Below are 14,003 nucleotides of genomic sequence, written 5' to 3'. Positions count from 1 at the left end.
AACTGCACCCCAATAGACCCTAAAAATTGCTTCTTTTTTTCTTTAATGCCACCTAAAGATGTGCACTGAGCTTAAAACTCATATCTGCATATTTTGTTGTAGCCACACAGATATTGGCCGCGTTTCCCAGATACCATAATTCTTAAGGACTTAAGAAGGCTTGTAAATGACCTTTAATATGAGCATAGTATTTCTATAAATGTGTTTTTATGTTTACTTATTAACATTCTTTAAAGCCAGGCTTTTATTTTTTATATATTAAGCAGACGTTACATTCAGTGCTTTTATTTTGAAAGCGTCTCGCCGAGACCTCGTACACATCCGGTGCTTCGGACTTTACCTGCAGTAGGAAAAGTGTGTCTGCAAGGCTAAGAGTTTGTCTTCAATGCTAAAGTGTGCCTAACTCACATGAAACGCCCTAGCACCTGGCTAATAAGGGGCACAAGGTTTGTTTTGTTACCTTTTCATGCCATATTTATGTCCGGCTCGAGTTTGGTTGCCGTGGATATTTTCATGTATAGAACGTGTTGTGGTTAACGGTAGCTACTATTAGCAACGGCCAAGCTGCCGTGTCGGTCTGTATTGGAAATGAGATGAAGCTATAAGCTAACTCGTAGGTTGTTTTATTAATGCAACAGGATGTATTTTGTCTGTTTTATGTGAGGTCTGCTAAGGTTAAAAACTGTTTATTGAGTTAAAAACGAACGGTTAAAAATGCTAATTTCATGTTAAATATTGTTTTATATTTCACTCTATGGGAGGTTGTCCTTCAGTTAAAATGTGAATTTTCCTTCATGATTGTAACATCAATCGTAGCAGTTAAAATATATATTTAAATTCATGGAGTAAAACCTGTGCGTCTACAATGAGTTTATTAAAATAGATAAAAGGAGAGTCAACTTGCATGATTGTTTATGGGATAAAAGCAGTTAAAAGTAATTTCATTTAAAGGTAACTGTATTTTATTTTCTTCTTTCATAGCTCTTACGGTGTGTTTACATTGAATACGGTCCAAGGAGTAAATCATTGTGAACCATCAGTTTGAGAGTTCGACCATCATTTAGCCGGGGATGCTACAAGGCTCTTAAGAAGGGTTCGGCTAAGAAGGAGCGCTAATATACAGGTGTTTCCCAGACGCGTTCTGAACTGCCTTCTTAGGAGAACCTTAAGATCAAGCAAAAGAAGCTCTTAGTGGGAGCTGTCCACCGCAGTGGTGCTGAAACTGAATCAATCGATGCCAGGCAAATTGATCACCCACCTCTTTATCAGCACAAAAGTCACACACAGCGCCCCGTGGTCCCCCCACACAGTGCAATTAGGCTACGCATGTATCGTGTGTGTGTGGGGGGGTGTGTGGGTGCGGTTGTGTGTGTGTGCCAACAGGTGTATCCAAGTAGTAATCAAGCCCATTAGCGCATATATACCCCCGTGGATATAGCCACACACATGTGAGAATGGAAGAAACTGGCAGCAAAAGAAACAAGCGGGCACCGTCGTTTACCGCGGAGGAGATGGGCGTCTTAGTGGACGAGGTCTGGCAGCACCGTGATGTTTTATTCGGGGGAACAAGGGGCAAAAAGAACATCACAGTGAAGAACAGTGTTTGGCAGGCCATAGCCGAAAAGATCTCCCCCTCCAGCCCATGTGGCCTGCGTGAAAGTCCTCTCCATCATCGAGAAGACGGCCTCTGAACGCATTAGTGGGGGCATCGATGTTCAGGGGGACGAGGGGCTCTCAGAAAGTGAGGATGAAGAGGAGCCATCCGGGAGCGGAGCAGGGGTGTGCCCGCCCCCAGGAGAGGACGACCCCCCACAACTGTGCCCTGTCCCTGCGTGCCAACCAGCAGGGCCTGCTGTCTGCATGCGGGGAGGCTTAACAGGGCAGCCCACAATAACGACCTGCGCCTGCAGCGAGATGCTGGTGGAGAAGCTGGTGGTGCTGCGGGGGATAGAGGGCCGACTCGAACGACAAACTGCCCTGCAGGAAGAGATGGTCCGGATAAAGCAGGAGAGGTTGGAGCTGCACCGGAGACAGCTGGCGCTTGCCGAGGCGCAGTTCAACCGTCCCTCCATCTCGGTTCCAATCATCCTTCCCCAGGATTCAGGTACGGGGCATTTCTATTTTGTATCTGCATTATGCAATGTATCCCGTTCAATTTTACTAATCAATCTCCCTTCATTGCAGGTGATGCAGACGCCCAGTAAAGACAGTGCGGAGCCATAATGCTATCCGCAGCTCGAACATCTGCATCCCAGCTGACTTTGCTATCATTAGTAAGAGGATTTAGTAAATCTAATGCTGGGATTCAAAGGAAAATATCTGTGAATGAATGTTTAATTTTCATAGTTTTGGGGGACCATTTCGATAAATTATAATAGTCTAAATAATATAATATAATATAATAGTAGTGACCAAAATAATTTTTGAAATTAGCGCTAGCTAAAAGTAAATAGATATTTTACTGATACCTTTCTAAGTTTGATATATTCCAGGTATGTTGTGCCGTTGTCACTACTAGTGAGTCAAATACAGCAGCCTGGTCAGTTGTCCTATGCTTCTGAGTATGACACTGTAGTTACCCCTCTATCCCATTGTACAGTGATTCCCAAAGTGTGGGCAGCAGCAGGCTGTGGCCCCTGGTGGGCTGTGAAGGTAATTCACAGTAAATAAATATGGTTTAAAAAACATAAACACACAATAAAACTAAAATCACAGGATCGTGACAAGAAATTTCATTAACAGTCTGATGATTGCCCTAATAGATGTGTTCAAAATACACAAATCACAATTTCCCTCAAGATACACCCTTGATTTGGATAATGAAAAACTCCCAGCTTTGAATTTACAACTGACAACGTAAGAGCTATTTGAGAAGGTGGTTACATACTAAAGTTGATACACAAACAATTACCTTACCAACATACAGTAGGCTAGCAAGGGATATTGAGCGGTAGGATAGCAGATAGGGATGCTGATTATCAATCACTGATCGAAACACCGTTAAGAATTTTTTGTTGTATTTAGTTTATTTTTCATGTAACTTGGTGTATACCTTGTCTGTTCCTTTAACTCATAATGTAGCCTTATGTTGGGACCCACAGATGAAGTCATTCATTGTGGATTTCAAAATGGACTCTGAACTGAACTCAGTGTCCCAGAATTCCCCATTCTTCACACCTAGGTGCAATATTTAGCTTTGAGCTACTATTGGTCAGGGTGACAAACCCCCCTCTGATCAGAGAGTCAAAACTCCAGCGCCTTCCTTTGTTCTCTCTCTTCTCCTCAAGCCTCTCCACTCCTTTGACTTCTTATCCTCAAGGGCTCCTCTCCATCTCCCCTTCACCGGGCTGCCTGCCCTCAAGATCTCTTCTTCCGGGCTTAACAGCTGCGGAGAGCTGCAAGCTTCATTTGCAGCAGGCCCAAAGAACTTCTCCTCACTGCAGCGACACGAGGTCCTGCCAGTATTCCTGATCAGTTAGCACCAGCAGCTGCGACACAAAGCTTGCCAGCTAACTTCACCATCTGAGGAACACCAAGCAGGTTAGCACTGAGCTGCTACCCTCGCAAAGGACAGGAGCGAACCTTTTCCTCCTCTGCTGACTTTCATCGGTCCTTGCACAGCAAGAACAGCATTCATTGGAATCCCAACGTTCTCCTGCAACCACCAACACCTTTTCTTCAAAGACTGGTAACATTGAACTGGGCTTAGATAGCATAGCATAGCACGGCTAAGCACAGGACTTTAAACTCTGATTGATGTAATGCATGTGTGTTCAATTTATGTGTGTCCACTGTTTGAGTGTTATTGTAATCTCAGGTCAGGTTATTGGTAGTTTGCTTTCCTAGACGGCTAATTGAGCCTGGAGCATATCAAACCCACATGTGATATCAGTGACCACCATTGTTTCTTTGTTCTGCCAGACACACACACTCACACACACACACACACACACACACACACACACACACACACAACCTGTATATAGTACATGGAAGTTAGTGTGTTTCATCTTTGTAAATAAAAGACTTTTGAACCCACATGTTGTCTATTTAATATTGTACAAGAGTGATTGTTGCCAACCTCTACTTTGTCAAGAGCTCCAAAATCCTTCAACCATTACTAGCTGTTATGGTAATTGGTTGTAGTTATTAAGTTAATTATTAATCAGAGTTACAAACAGTTTAGTACCTTTTCTGAGACTGATTTGGTGAATTGGCTTTTTTTCCCTTCTTCAAGGGTGGTGCCCCGAGGTGATCTAATGTAAATTGGAACTTATTAGTAATCATAATTTATAATTATCCCTGATAATCATTAATTATTATTGATAGCCAAATTTAACCCCAAACTCCCTATTACTGTTGCATGAAGCACTACATTATGGTGCCTCGTGTGTTGTGAGCACAACACTTATGAACATTGTTTTATGGAAAACACTTTAAACATATTTCATACATTATTAATGATTAATTGATAATCAGCAAAGTATCAATTAAAGAAATTGTTTAAAATGTACATCCCTAGTAGCAGATACTACGAGCAGTGTTACTTTTAAAGCCCCACTCCAATATCCAGTGTTACTTCATTTTTAACAGTTTTGTTGTAACATTCTTTTCTAACAGACTATGAGCGTTTCTCAGTACCAAGAATGCAAAGAACGGACTTGTGTTCTTGAGGAGAATGTTCTTGCTAGTCGTTCTCCGAAGAATGAACTCCGGAGATCACAAGAATACAGAATGCTCCGTTTTCAGTTTTGAGACGATGAGTTCTTGTGGTGCCAAATGCAGCCTGCACTGATTAAACAGCTGGGCGTTATCATCCAAAACAAGTGCTCTCTCTCTCTCTCTCTCTCTCTCTCTCTCTCTCTCTCTCTCCTGTGTATGTGACATGTAAATAAATAAATACTCACGTACATAGAGCAGCAACAACCTTCATTCGTTGTACATAAGTATGTTATTTTATTTTATTTTTTTTTAAGTGCTTCTAAATCTCACGAGCCAACAGCGGGAAAAAAAACCCCGTTAGAAGGCTGTTGTTTGTAGATGATCGCCATTGTGGATTTGTGGATTGTGTAGTTAGTAGAGTATTACCACCGTTAAATATGGACCGGCAAGTGTTGCTAGCTGTCGCGGTCGATATTCTTTACCGGGATGCTGAGGAGGAAGCTGCCGAGCTGAGGGGGCATCTTCAGCGGAGGAGAGCCAGGATGAGGAGGAGGAGTCTGGAGAGACGTAGCGCTATCCTAGCCTTTGCTGGATTTGTAAGTTCTCTTTCTTCGGGAGCACTTGGTTTTCCATTCTTATTAAAGTTAACAAAATAAATATGGTACGGTTTAGAAGTATTATTATAAATATTAATGTATAAAACAGGATTAACAGGGTCCGCCCCAAACTGTTTAGTAATAGTAACGCTATAGACCCACCCCTTTCATTCATAAATTTCCTACTACTCATTCCTACAATTTGACATCTGACATTTGATATGTGATACCTAGCACCACCTACTGGTGAAATCATGGGGGGACCCAACAATTACAGGTGAAATAGAGGAGCATATTAAGTTGTATAATTTCTTTATTTCTGATATCTGATACAAGTCTGATAAGTCTTGTGTAATGAATCAAGTGAAGCTCATTTGTATAGAACACAAAACATACATTAAGTTTCATGAGAGAACTATAAATACATTTTTACAGCATGTGTTTAAATTCATCAGTCTATTCAAATATTCATAGTTGATAGTTAAAAGCAAGTCATTAATAAATAAATAAATACATTCAAATATTATTTCATAAAGTAATAAATAAATAAATACATTCAAATATTATTTCATAGTTTTACTAATTAAAAAATATTTTTTATTTTACTACAGGATCATTCTCCTCGAATGTATGCACAAGTTAACAACACTGTGCCCATCCTCTGCGCCTTCTTCTCTGAGGAGGCTGACCTCAAACCAGCCTTCAGGCTGTCAAGGGAGACCATCAATCTGTTGGTCCAGATGTTGCCCCGGCTAAAGCCACATGGCAGGAGCCACGAAATTGAGGTGGCTGTCTCTCTGTACTGGCTGGCATGTGGCACTTCCTACAGGGTCACGGCAGACATATTTGGAGGCCATGATGGGCATCCTCCACAAGGCTATCCATTTCCCCAAGCCTGAGGAGATGGAGGAGGTGGGAGCAGGTTTTGCTCGGCTGGCTGGGCATGAGGCTTTTCCGGCGTGCAGTTGGAGCCATAGATGGATGCCACATCCGGCTTGTCCCACCTGCGGAGCAGAAGAAGAGCAACAGGGGATTTTTGCATTTTTGGATGTTTACATCGGCAACACGGGGTCAGTCCACGATGCCCTTGTCCTCCAGAGGTCTCCTATGTACAAACAGTCCCTCTACTCACCAGCTGGCTTCTTCCTCCTGTGAGACGGGGGGTACCCTTGCCTGCAGCATCCGGTGGCCCTCATGACTCCCTACCGTCAACCTGTAGCAGGTGAGAGAATAAATTATTTATTACAGTTGTTACTTTGAATTTGAATTCCTGGATGTATTCTACATTACCTGTATTTTAATCAACAGGCCAAGTTGAGGCCCGTTTCAACAGGCATCACGCCAAGGCCCGCAACATTATTGAGCGCACCTTCGGGTTGCTCAAAACCCGCTGGAGAGCCATCTTCCTCCGGGCTTTGGAGATCCGGGCTCTGTTCGCCCCCAAGGTTGTTGGAGCATGCTGCATCCTCCACAACCTTTGCCTGTTAGCTGGTGACATCCAGGAAGAGGAGGAGGCAGAGGAGGATGACTGGGAGGATGAGGAAGCTGGGGGGAATGCTGCCCAAGGTCAGGAGCTGTCGGGAGTCAATCTCAGAGGCAGACTTGCTGCCGAAGAGTCTGCCCCTCAAGAGCTCCCGGCATTTCTGAGGGAGCATGATTACTAAAGAAAAACCCCAAATTCATAATCAGTTCAATAATTATTTGTAATTTTAATTAATGTTAATTGTAAATATTGTTTTGCTGATTAATTAAACATATAACAATGGTTAATTGTAAATATTGTTTTGTTGATTAATTAAACATATAACAGTTAGTTAAACATATAACAATGGTTAATTGTAAATATTGTTTTGTTGATTAATTAAAAATGATTGTATAGTTTATCTCAATTAAAAATGATTATATTATGTGTATAGTTAAACATATAACAATGGTTTGAAAAAACACCTGTAAGTAAAGTCAACCTCCCAATCAGATTTCAGTTTCAGAAGCGTTTGTTGTGACCACCGTTACAAGCCTTGGTGCCTCGATTTGTCTAGGAAGACGTTTTACCTCTCATCCAAGAGGCTTCATCAGTTCATGTTCGCTGACCAGGCTGAGACTGGTCCAAGGTCCGAGGACCAGTCTCAGCCTGGTCAGATGCGAACATGAACTGGCAAATAACTGACAGATAACCAAGTCCAGTTGCGTTTCGAATTTCTTTGAGACCACTTCATTCACAACTCAATACTCACACTATTTAATTGACAGAATAACAATAAAACAACAACAAAGAACTACATTTAAAAATTACCTACAACTACTACGTATATACACTATTTACATTTTCTCCACAAGCCTCTCAAAGAGAGACAAATACTTGTCAGCTCTCTGACTTGCTGCCCTCTCCCTCTCTTCTTCCCTCGCCTCTGCCCTCTTCTCCCTCTCTTCCTCTTTTTCTGCCTGCTCTCTCAGAAAGTCCATCAGCTGCCCACTGGCCCTGGCGGCTTTTCCCCTTCTCTGGGAGGGGCAGAGGACGGGAGGGTGACAACACCACCTGTAGCGGGGGTCAGATTGGCCGCAACTACCAGGGGCGGACTAATGGAGTGCTGCCCCTGGAGTGCGGCATCCATCTGACCATACCATGGCCAGATGGCAGCTGTCACCCCTCCTGCCTCCACCCCTTTCCCCGTTGGTGGGTCCCTAAGCTCCTAAAAAAATAAAAATTCACTGAATGAATGTTGCCATGTCCAACTTGTTTACTGAAAAGTAGATAGAATGGTGGTACCTTGTACTTTTCTTTCAGGTTATTCCACTTCTTTTGCGCCTGTTTGGGGGTGACAGGCACAGCACTGTCTCTCACAAAGACTCTGGATAAAGCACACACATTCACACAAAAAAGGACAACTTAAACATATTATTACACGTTGAGAACACGTTAACAAAGATATTACAGTGACTAACACACAAGCTGACAGAGACTACTGAATGTGATGTAGTTAGGATGATTGCACTTACATGCATGCAAGGAAGAGAATAGAGAATCACTATTCTCTTCCTTGCATTCATGTAAGTGCAATCATATTATATAGTGAATGTCTGTGTAAATACAAATACTTCATCAATAGTTATATTGATAATATATAGTTAATATTGTTAGTACAAACTAGTATATCACTTAGGTTGATAACTACACCTGTACTATTGCTGTTGCCCTTCACTTGTACTTTGTGGCACTTTAAGTCATTTTTGTTCACCAGGTTACAATTCACACTACTTATTTGATTTGTAGTATTATAAACATTTAGTTTAGCTTTATACTATATTTTTCTTTTATTCATTTAGGTTGCATCAAACTATTTTAAGAGGCTGTGAAGTCTGGCACAAACAAACACACCACCGGACCACTGCTCCTCGTATAAAAACACATAAAAAGCTTACTCACTCCCATCCGGTTTTAGACGAATTCCTCCATCTGGTGAAGAGGGCTTCGTTAGCGGCTCTCCATTTTATGAGAGCTGCGGTTTCGTCAGTTGTCCCTTGATTGAAGTTAAAACAATACAAAAATCAACCAAAATACAGGTCGTTAAACATTTGGCTAGGCTAAGTATAATCTCTTGAATTGACGTTAGTTTACATTATAATTACTCGGATATTAATTTGACGGAATGGCAGCTGTACGAATATGAATTGAAACCGGGGAGAACGGAGGAGCCTGATCCGGGGCCGGGGAGCGACTGAGCAGGAGAGGGAGACCAAAAAAAAAGACATAACATACACACACATGCGGGGCCGTAACACCATGCATGATGTACACTTATTTACGTTTGAAGGCACGGACCACAGCACCAAGCACGCAGCACGAAATACACAGACCACAGTTCGAGTGGACAGACCACAGAACGAGAGCACAGTATACAGTACACAGCATACACACACAGACCACAGCGTACCGTGTAGATAGATAGTTTATTTCGAACATGTAAAAACCAAAATTATCATGTACAAGGTAAACATAAACTGAAAACTATAAATTCTGTTTACATATCCGAAAAGGAATGGGAGGAAGGATAAACTTATTTTATTCCACCCCCTTTTAATAAATAATACCACTGAAATACTTAAAAACAATATACCCCTATTGATTATCAAACACCTGCCTCATTTCTGTACCTTGTAAAAATCATCTCCTTATTTTAAAAAAAAAACTGGTTTATGTTTGGACATTCCCTGAGCGTCCCCTCCAGACTGTTCCATACCGTTCTAGTTTCTTGAATAATATATCATGGTTTTAGGTCTATGAATATCTCAACTGTATACTCTTTTTGGTCTATTGAATTTGTTAGTTCCTCAACTGAATCGATTAATGCCAGTGATGTTGCTCTGTTCGATCTAAATCCATATTGACTTTTAGTGAGTAATTTGTGTTATTTATGAAACTGTCCAGTCGGTTATTGAAATGTTTTTCTAGAATTTAAGAGAATCTATAGTAATGACACAGGTCTGTAGTTTGTGAATTGGTGTTTGTTCCCAGTTTTGTACAGAGGTATGATCTTTGCTATTGTCATTTTGTCTGGAAATGTCTGGATCTGGGATTTCAGAATCAGAATCAGAATTCCTTTATTTGTCCCGCAAATGGGGAAATTTCTTTGTCACAGCAGCCAAAGGACAGTATCACACTTAAACAGTAATAAAAGTAAAAAATAAACAATATAATAAGACATAAGAAATAGAATTTAACTGGTATATACATAATATCTACAATATGAAATTGGTATTTACAATATGACATAGTATTTATTATTTATAATATGGACAGTGTAAGTTTAAACAGTTGGTATTTTTATTTACAAACAATAAATAATAAATATGGATATTAAAAATGGTCCAATTTGTGCAAAACAGAAAGTGTGTGGATATGTGCAGAGTTTTTTATTGTACAATGCACAGTGAGGTCTACTGGGAGCAGTGCTGGTTGTAGACTCTGACATCAGCAGGAAGGAAGGACCTGCGATACCTCTCCTTCACACACTTGGGGTGTATCAGCCTGTCACTGAAGGAGCTGACCAGTGCTGTGATAGTGGCCTGTAGGGGGTGGGACTCCTTCACCAGCAGCGATGATAGCTTGGCCATCATCCTGCTGTCTCCCACCACCTGCACTGGGTCAAGATTTGTTCTGCTAGGTCAGGTCCAACACTAACAAAACATTTATTAAAGCTGTTAACTACTTCATTCATATCGTACTTTTCAGTGTTATTGATAATAAAATACTTAGGATAACTTAATTGTTTAGAGCTATTTTTTATTACAGTCTTCAGTATGTTCCATATACCTTTAATGTTATTCTTATCTAATAGTTTGTATACTATTCTTTCCGAGCTCTTATAAAAAATATAAAAACAAGTTAACTAATATTATATTTTTTTTCTGCCTCCTTGATTCTCTGTCTCATACTTTCTCTGTACAGTATATTTCTCTTTTTGCAGGCATTCTGCAAACCCTTTGTGATCCAAGGATGATCAGCATATTTTAGTTTCCTATTAATTTTTATCATAGTGTTTTAAATATTTTTAAGAATTCATCATATGCACTATTTATATTATTGCTATTGTATACAATATCCCAGTTTTGCACCATTATGTCATTTTTGAATGCCGTTATCGATACTTCTGTTCTCACTCTCCTGTACACAGTTTTATTGTCAAGTCAAGTCACAAGACAAGTCACAATTTATTTATAAAGCACATTTAAAACAACCTCAGTTGACCAAAGTGCTGTACAATTGCAAAAGCACAACAAAGTTAATCACAAACACTACAACAAATAATTAAAACAACACAAGGGATAGTAGTCAATTTAAAACAAATTTAGATTAAAAAGAGAGAATAAAAAAGGAATAAAAAAGAGAGAGAGAGGGAAAGAAAAAGAGAGAGCCAAGATTGCTTGCTTTGCTGGGAGTGAACGCCAAGGAGAAAAGATACGTTTTTAGGAGTGTTTTAAAATGTTCAACGGACTGTGCAGCTCTAACATGGAGAGGTAGGCTGTTCCACAGCTTAGGAGCCGCGACTGAGAAGGCTCTGTCTCCACGAGTGGAGAGTCTGGACCTGGGTACTGCCAGGAGCACCTAAGTGCCCTAGCAGTGGTGTGCAACTGTAAAAGCTCAGATAAATAAGGTGGTGCCAGACCATTCATACATTTAAAAGCAATTAATAAAATTTTAAACTGAATCCTAAAATTAATAGGCAGCCAGTGCAAAGATGCAAGGACAGGAGTAATGCGCTCGCGTTTTTTCCTTCCAGTCAGCAGGCGGGCAGCCGCATTTTGAACAACCTGCAAGCGGCGCAGTGCTTTCTGGTCAAGGCCAACAAACAAGGAATTACAATAATCTAAACGTGATGTAATAAAGGTGTGAATTAATCTCTCAAATACATTTTTTGGGAGATAAACATTTGCTTTTGCCAACAGCCTTAGTTGGAAGAAGCTTGTTTTGACTATGGAGGATATCTGCTTGCCTAAAGTCACTCTCTAAAATAACACCAAGGTTCCTTGCAAAAGAATGACAGTAAAACTTAAGGGAGCCAATGGCGCCGTCACATCCATCAAGCAGATTTTGTTGACCAAATAAAATGATTTCAGTTTTGTTTTTGTTTAAAGACAGAAAATTAACTTCCATCCAAGTTTGGATATCTTTAAGGCAGTCTAGTAGAGTCTGAACAGAGGCTCGCCCATTTATCTTTAGGGGTAAATAGATTTGTACATCATTGGCAAAACAATGAAAAGAGATGTTGTAATTTCTAAATATGGATCCCAGAGGCAACATATATATCGAGAAAAGGAATGGGTCCAAAACAGAACCTTGGGGCACTCCACAACTTAGAGGGGAAGTGGCTGAAAAATGCTGGCCAAGCTGAACAGAGAAGCTCCGGTCTGAGAGGTAGGACTGAAACCACTTAAAAACAGTGCCCCTAATGCCCACACAGGTGTTCAAACGTGACAGAAGAATTTTATGATCCACTGTGTCAAAGGCAGCTGTCAGATCTAAAAGGACCAGGACAGCAGAGTTACCAGTCAGCTGTCAAAAGAAGGTCATTAAACATTTTTAAAAGCGCTGTTTCTGTGCTGTGGCGTGACTTAAACCCAGACTGGAACTTCTCTGAGATACCATTTTGATCAATAAAAGACTGAAGCTGTTCATATACCACCTTCTCCAAGACCTTAGAAAGAAAAGGAAGCTTGGAGATGGGCCCTAAAGTTTGATAAAACTGTTTGGTCAAGGTTATGCTTTTTGATGAGGGGCTGGACCACAGCATGTTTTAAAGCAGCTGGAACACAGCCGGTCATCAAAGATAAATTCATCAGGTCCATAACACGAGGGCCAATGATATGGAAAACCTCCTTAAAAAGGCGGGGGGGGATGCTGTCAAGAGGACAATAGAAAGGCCTGAGGTGCTGTACAATATCAGTTAAAGATGGGAGGGAGACTTGCTCAAAATTCTCAAAGACAGCAGGGCATATAGGAGGGACAGCAGGATCTGATGCAGACGGCAAAAGAGAGGACCTAATAACAGAAATTTTATCAATAAAGAAATTCAAGAAATCTTCACACAGTTTGGATGAAGGAATAATAGCACTGTGATCACAGGGGTTCAAAATATTATTCAAAGTACTAAAGAGAAACTGAGGCTTATGGTTGTTAGCTGACACAAGATTGGATAGAAACTGACTTTTAGCAAATTGACAGCATTTTGATATTTGATCAGACACTCATTTAATATTTCTATGGAAACTTGTAGATGATCTTTTTTCCACTTTCTCTCAGCAGGTCTGCATGTGCGTCTTAACGTGCGAGTGGTGTCATTAAGCCAAGGCTCTCCTACTCGCTTAGAGCGTTTGCACCTAAAGGGAGCCACACGGAGCACCGCGGCGCACAATTTAACCGGGGGATGAGGCAGTGTGATATTGAATAAAACAGCAAAGTGGTCGGAGATGTGTGTGTCAACAATCTCAATGACATTTAACTCCAGACCGAATGACAATATGAGGTCCAGTGTGTGTCCCTTTTCATGTGTTGGGTCAGATACAGACTGAGTAATATTAAGGTAGATTAGTCTTGTAGTCATTGCCATACACTGTAAAAACTGGCAGATGGTCACTGATGTCACACACACACACACACACACACACACACACACACACACACACACACACACACACACACACACACACACACACACACACACACACACACACACACACACACACACACACACTCTACTGTAATACATACAAGCAATGATATATACCTATAAAGTCTCCCTAAATGTCCCACCCACAGCACTCTTTGTATATATACACTGTATACACACAGTCCACATACACAGTATACGTATACAGTCCACAGGATATGAAAAGAAGGATTGGCTGACTGTGGCTATCCTGAAGAGACTGTTGCCAGTGTGGGGAAACGAACCCACCATAGATGATCCGTCAGATTCATAGTCCAGTATTCCAGTTTCAATTAAATTCTTTATTGGTGATTGAGCATGATTGCAAACTTAATTAGGTGTGGTTTTCCTATAAAAGGAAATAAACAACAGAAATAATAGCGAAGGCTTTGACCATCTGGAAGCCCCCGGCAAAGGCACGGACCGCTGGCGGCGAAGGCTCGGACCCTCTGAAGCCGGAGGCGAAGGTGGCTAGAACCCTCTGGAAGCCGGCAGCGAAAGGCGGCTGGAACCCTCTAGAGGTCGGCAGCCAAGGCTCAGA

General features: G+C 41.1%; 1 protein-coding gene across 4 annotated transcripts; it reads left to right on the top strand.

Moving 5' to 3' along the window:
• Positions 1-210: 210 nt before the first annotated feature.
• On the top strand, positions 211-7,035 carry LOC311253675 (uncharacterized protein). Of its 4 annotated transcripts, XM_084384177.1 has the most exons (5): positions 211-446; positions 982-2,104; positions 2,185-2,273; positions 5,870-6,480; positions 6,567-7,035. In XM_084384177.1, exons 4-5 carry the CDS (start codon positions 6,453-6,455, stop codon positions 6,920-6,922), a joined length of 384 nt encoding a protein of 127 aa, XP_084240303.1. In that variant the 5' UTR covers positions 211-446; positions 982-2,104; positions 2,185-2,273; positions 5,870-6,452; the 3' UTR covers positions 6,923-7,035. The 4 variants fall into 4 exon arrangements, 1 of the variants encoding a protein (XP_084240303.1); XR_014621789.1 differs by lacking the exons at positions 5,870-6,480; positions 6,567-7,035 and adding an exon at positions 3,288-3,962 and having other exon boundaries at positions 271-446; XR_014621790.1 differs by lacking the exons at positions 5,870-6,480; positions 6,567-7,035 and adding an exon at positions 2,600-3,281 and having other exon boundaries at positions 271-446.
• The last annotated feature ends 6,968 nt before the right edge of the window (positions 7,036-14,003 follow it).

This window comes from Pagrus pagrus (genome assembly GCF_965226575.1).
Source record: "Pagrus pagrus genome assembly, contig: HAP1_SCAFFOLD_31, whole genome shotgun sequence".
NCBI classification, from domain to species: domain Eukaryota; kingdom Metazoa; phylum Chordata; class Actinopteri; order Spariformes; family Sparidae; genus Pagrus; species Pagrus pagrus.
The sequence above is the reverse complement of the archived record's forward strand: the minus strand, read 5'-3'. Positions and strand labels throughout refer to the sequence as shown.

What these genes read in the sequence shown, in the direction of transcription:
- LOC311253675 (XM_084384177.1), top strand. Translation starts at nt 6,453, where the DNA reads ATGACTCCCTACCGTCAACCTGTAGCAG. An exon ending in CTACCGTCAACCTGTAGCAG is followed by an intron (nt 6,481 to 6,566) that starts GTGAGAGAATAA and finishes TTTAATCAACAG; the next exon opens with GCCAAGTTGAGGCCCGTTTC.